At 36.3% G+C, this 6,019-nt stretch overlaps 1 protein-coding gene across 2 annotated transcripts in view; it reads left to right on the plus strand.

Moving 5' to 3' along the window:
* Positions 1 to 3,271, plus strand: part of DBF4 (DBF4-CDC7 kinase regulatory subunit) — a 14,199-nt gene extending 10,928 nt beyond the window's left edge. For both annotated transcript variants that reach the window (XM_071428934.1, XM_071428935.1), the window contains exons 10-12: positions 336 to 450; positions 753 to 880; positions 2,035 to 3,271. In XM_071428934.1, coding sequence (XP_071285035.1) covers positions 336 to 450; positions 753 to 880; positions 2,035 to 3,100 — 1,309 coding nt within the window. In that variant the 3' untranslated portion in view covers positions 3,101 to 3,271. The remainder of the gene's footprint in view (positions 1 to 335; positions 451 to 752; positions 881 to 2,034) is intronic.
* Positions 3,272 to 6,019: the final 2,748 nt, after the last annotated feature.

Genomic DNA, 6,019 nt, shown 5'->3' on the forward strand with positions numbered 1-6,019 from the left:
CCTTTGGTTTTATTTGTTTAGCAATTTTGTATTATTTATTCTGAGTCAATGATAGTAGTATGTCTATACTAACCTGTATGTTCTATGCTTACATATAATTCCACTGAGTCTGCCTGTCTTCTTACAGTAAATGTTTCTGGGTTTTGTTTGTTTGATTTTAAATCTAACTATAACTCTTCAGGTTTTTTAAGCATTGACTAAAATAATGTAAATAGCTTAAGGGGAAATAAAGGTTTGGTTTGGGAGTGTTTTTAAGTGAGTAAGAATGAGTGTACTGTGAGGGGCAAGTTGAGCACTCAGTTCCATGTTTAAGACTCATTAATATTCTCTAACAGAAACAAAATAAACAGTGACAAGGATTGTGGAATGCCTGCTCAGTTTCCTCAGAAGGACAAGAAAAAGAGAGGATATTGTGAATGTTGTGGGAAGAAATATGAAGATCTGCAAACAGTATGTGAAATGTCAAGTATATGCTTTGATACCATCATATAATGTGGTATCACCAGAGGTTTCCCTGTAATTTTTTATTTTAAAACATTTTTCTGAATTACCAGCAAATTAGTATTTTCCCCATGTTAGAAGAAGCAATTAAGAATTAAAACCTACCTCTGATAGCTGTAGGCACTAGTAATTCATATCTTAGAGATGCTGGTGGTAAATTAATGATGTTTACTTGATTCCTTGTTATGCTGTTGACTTGTATATTGAAATCTGTAATGTTGGATTTATTTCATGTTTTTTCTTTATTGCAGCATCTTGAAAGTGAGCGGCACCAAAATTTTGCACAAAGCACACAGTATAAAGTTGTTGATGATATAATCTCAAAGTTAGTTTATGAGTTTGTTGCATACAAAGATGATGATACAGGACAAATAAAAAGGTGAGTTACTTATTGTAAATTCTAAAGACTCTCTGAGTCAGGACACTGAACGGAATGATAGTTTCGAAATTCTTGATCTGAATAGAACAGGATAAATTCATGTTTTCAAGGCTGAAATAAATAGTGGAAATTTTCTGTAGGGTTGTATGTGGCAAATCAGTTCTGTAAAGCAGAACTTAGGAAAAAAAATGAAAAGTGCAGATGACATCAGAGAAAGTTGAGACTGAAAGTTGACAGAAGTTGTTCTACTTACGTTTAGCTCCTGTAACACAAAATCTACTGTACTGAAATACTGCTAACAGAAAGACAGCAGTGTCTGGACATCTTGTTCTGAATGATTTGTCATACTTAGTAGTCTGAGGACAGCAAATTGGTCAATCTGGTCTCCTTACCTGTGGAAAAACTTCCTACCTGTACTCTAAACCTCTTTGCTTTTGTGCTGCCTGTGCGAGACAGAGAAAGCAAATAGTCCCTTCTTTGTGCTCAAGAGCTTGAATGGGTGAGAGAGGCTTGTTTGGTGTCTTGGGCTGTAGGCACCAGGGTCTTTGTTATGTGAAGCAGTAACACTGTTCAAAATTGCTCTGATTTTTTGGAAATTAGTCAGGAGATAAGGAATAACTTTCTCGTTTGTTTCTTCATTACTTGCTTTTTTTTAATAAATATATTCTTAGTGAAATCAAAGGAAATGCAAATAGAATCAAACAACTGATAGACTAATGAAAGCAAGCTTTTATTTCTTTTGTGGTTTCAAAATATTCAGAGTTGTTAGACTTGAAATCCTGTCAAGAAAATCATACTAATTTTGTGTGTAAATGTCATAGAACATTTGTATTTATAGTCATTGCATTATATGAATTAATTTCTTTTGTTCTTAATGCCACTGTAAATTGAGATTTTCTGAAATACTAGACTACATTGAGTGTTTTTAAAGCAATGTCATGAGCTGTAGAAATCAGTAAGAAAATATCAAAACTATAAGGCACTCGGCTCCTATAGAAATAGTGTGTTGCTACCCTAAATATATCTTTCCTTGAGGGACTCAAAAAACAAAAGCCCCTTTGTCAGTTCAGTTGCTTTTCAAGAATCAGTTGTATATCAAGTTATGTTGCATGGGGATTTTTGTTTGCTAATATTTTTAAACAATTTCATTGTAGGGCAAAATGTAGCACAGGATGTTTTTCTCCTATTATTGGAAAGATAGCCAGACCAGATGAGCTGAAAGAGCGACTGAAAAAGCAACGCGTTGCTTTGAAAACTTACTCCTGGAAGGATACTGCAATGCAGGCTCTCAAACTGGATCGCCAGCCTGCAGAAGTACAGCCAAATTCTGTGCCAATACCTACCCCTGTTTCTGCATCTGTCTGTTCAGTTCTTTATTCTCACCCATCACAACCTTCAGAACTAAAAAGTAAATTCAGAATTAATAATGAAAATAGTAAGACTGATTGCTCCTGTGCTGTGAAGTTGCAAGAGAGTGTTGTATCATCAAATTCCATACAGCCACCCCTTCAGAAAACTGACAAAGTATACACAGAGAACTTGTCTCAAGCTTCTGAGCTGTTCAGCCAGGGAATACTGGAACCCGATGAAAGTAAAAAGAATGTACGGTGTTTGCAGGAAGGAATGGATACTTTATATACTCATACCCAAGTTACAGATTTTAGTGAAAAAGACAAAAACTTACTGCAGCAAAAACGAAAATTAAATAATTCAGTAGTTCTACCAGCAAAGTGTTTGAAAAAAGCAGATGCCAATCCTACATTTGTCAAGAAACATCACGATTTCTGTGATAATCATCAACAAATGCAGCACAATGTCGTTCTGGAGGCTGAGGTATCTGATCCTGCTGTGAACAAAGAACTTAATGCATCAGCTGCCAGCACTGCCCACAGTTCACCGTCTGGAAAGCTGCACAGAAAAGTGAAGCTTAATTTGAGAAAGAATAAAAGAGAAACCCCGAAACAGAATATGGAGTTACGTGTAAAGAATTCAGATGGACTGTCTGTTCCTGAAGAGAAGAGAAGCACTTGTAGCTCCTCACTGCAGACCCTATTGGAGTTATTTCAGACAAGTGAAAGAAACTCAGAATTTGGAGGTTTTTCAAGTTACACTGAGAACAAATGTTCAATGAGCATAAATGATACATGTGAAGGGCAAAATACAAATGTTTTGTGGTCATTATTTTCCTCTTCATCCTCATCCCCATTTTTTGGATTTTAATACTGGTTTATTTAATATAATGATTTTTAAAGTGACTTGAAAATTTAAGATTCTATTCACGAAGACTTAAATTGCTGTATTATATGTACAGATTATTTGGTTTTCAAGTTTTTTAATGCAAAAGCTTCTGTATATGTAAATAAGAAAAATAAAACTAAGTTTGGCTTCGGTCATGTGTTTGGGGTTTTTTTTTAAAGGTGCTGCTTTATTGTGTCTGGTAAAAGCCTCTGACTCCACATTTGGATTAAATGAATTGCTAGGCAAAGCATGATGCTGTTGCATTTAGATGGAGTAATTTCCTAAAATCATTGACTATGATACATTCCAAGTAACCACATTAAAAATAACTGGATGTTCCACTGTAAGTAGTCCATTACTCACGGATTACTGATGTTTTGCTGGCATTTGGTTGCTTCCCTTTTCTGTTTCTTCTGCTGCTTTAATAGAGAACACAGTAACAAAGATGTATTACATTCTTTGGCTACTCTGATGTATTATTATCAAATTAAAACTACCTCTATTGTGTGTTTCAGCTAATAAGAAAGCAGTTAGATGTATGCATTTTCATTGGGGGAAAACAGACAAACAAGAAACCAACAGGACAGGTAGGTTTCTGGTCAACTTTGGTCATTTGTTTGATTTTTCTTTCAGAGTAGCCAGCCTGTGGGATTAGCTTTACTCAGAAGCTGAGGGAAAGACACAAGTGAGAGTTGGGAAGACTTTTTTTTAATAATGCAGATCTTTACCAGAGCTGATTTCCTTCAGAATTCCCATATCTGTAAATCACGAGAGGGCACAAGTATAAAATTACAAGAGACAAAGCTTTATTAATAAATGTAGAGTGCCTTAAGGTCATATAAGAGATCTCAACCACAGAAATTACTTTCATTAATTTTTGCATAAATTACTTGTTTGCATTTTCATCTCTTGCCCATTTAATATTCTCAAATTCAGTGCTTTTGCAGTTAAAGTCCTTTAATGTTGCAGGCTATTGTATGTCCTTTATAGGCTGTTTTCTGTGAGGGGTAAGTGAAGCTGCCTGGAGTGCAGGAATAGGTTGAGGACAATTATAAAAAATTATATTTCCTTTACAGGGGATGTGAATTGAAAGCTTAATGACAGTAGCTCCTTAGGGTGTTACTGTCACCTTTAAAGGTGACATCCCTTATTCCTCTGTTAATGTAATTGCATGTACAGTCTGGTGAGGACTGGTTTTGGCTTCTCCAACTTACTGGTCACTTCTGGCTTGATTTATAGTTAATTCTGATCTGGATTCACATCCAGAAAATATAGAAAGCCATTACAGAAATGAGCTAAATTACCATTTTAAAGAGGAGTTGATCTTGGATGTGCATATCTGTATTTATTTTTTGCCTGCAAATTACCAGTATATAGTACTCTAGGACTGGGACTGGAAAGTAGGAGATTGAAGAAATTACTTTGTTCTTCATTTTGAATGATACTTTAGTGACTACTTTCTGGTTCAGTGAGTTCAATATATTTTAGGAACAAGTATTTTGACTGTTTTTCTTCTATTGAGATAATTTTGTTCAGTTGGAGGGGTTTTTTGTCAGGTTTTTTTGGTTGTTTTTTTTTTTTTGGTTGGTTGGAGTTTCTCTGGGTGTGGGTTCTTCCTAGCTTTTGGTTCAGTCTTAAAAGTAAAAGTTAGAAAAATTTGCATTTCCCCCTAAAGCATTGCAGCAGTCTGCCAGTAAGTATCTCTTTCTCCTACCTCTCTACTTCCATCCCTGGAGCACACGTTCCTTAGCTGCCCTGGTGGCCTCCACTTGTGCATGGCTATTGATACACATAAGGATCCCTGCAATGATAAGGGTGAATGTCACCATTAGTAAATCTACTCATCAGATAAACTGTGCGTGTGTTTTGCATATGATTACATGCAGTCCTAGAACATGTTAGCTCAACAGGCACTGCTAAGACAAGTTTTGAGCACATTGGAATCTGCCTTTAGAATCTTGAAGGGAAAAAAAGTAAATTGAGGTTTGTCATTAAAATACAAAGACTATTCATTGTAAGCCAGAACAAGATTAGGAGAGTCACTGCTACTGGTTGCAAAAAGCAGTTCTAGTCATGATGCAGACTTTGTTTACTGGTCACTTTAGTGTGTGTTAGAGTCCCCTTTGTTGTATGTTCACTTGGTATCACAAGCCACAGTAAGCCTATTAACTATTTCCAGAACAGATTTGCTCAGCATATTTAATTATTTTAATGTATTATCTTTTAAGCTTGTTTAAAAAAAGCTCCCACAGTTTTTTATGAAAGTTTCAATGTGTTTATATTACAATTTGAAAAAATAAATGCGGAAGGGTAGTTACTAGAACATCTGTCTCTCTCTGATTTCCTCATAGAGAAGAGAATTGAGTATTTTCAAAATATGTGGCAGTGATTGTGAGAAATGTCGAACAGCTCAGACAAAGATGCCTCTTCAGTCACTAAAACTGCGCTTCTAATGGCAAACCTTTATTTATCTGCATGTATTTGCCATACTTAGATATTATATAATTACAGTTTGAACTTTCTTCATAAGGATTTCTTCTAATGCACTTCATTTTTGAATTGTCTTGCTTTCTGTGACTGAGGAGCAGAAATGCTGTGTTCATTCAGGTAAGTTATAGTGTGGCTGTAAGGAGGACAGGGAACAGTTCCCCCTCTGTGTGCGTGTGCACGAAGGTGTACGTGCAGATGCTCCTGTGGGGATTAGCAATGCCAACACCACTCACACATGGGGAAGTTCTGCAGGGACTTCTGAGGTTGATGCATTCAGGTAAGCCCTGAGCTCTGCAGCAGCATCCCTGTGGGCACCTATTGCCCAACCGCCAGCTGCAGAACACTTGACACAAAGCAGGAGGTGACTGTAGGGCTGGCTTTCCCCTTCAGCATTGCACGGAGGTTAGTTAC

Source organism: Agelaius tricolor, unplaced genomic scaffold (genome assembly GCF_023055355.1).
Source record: "Agelaius tricolor isolate 1412-34295 unplaced genomic scaffold, bAgeTri1.0.p SCAF_6, whole genome shotgun sequence".
NCBI lineage: Eukaryota > Metazoa > Chordata > Aves > Passeriformes > Icteridae > Agelaius > Agelaius tricolor.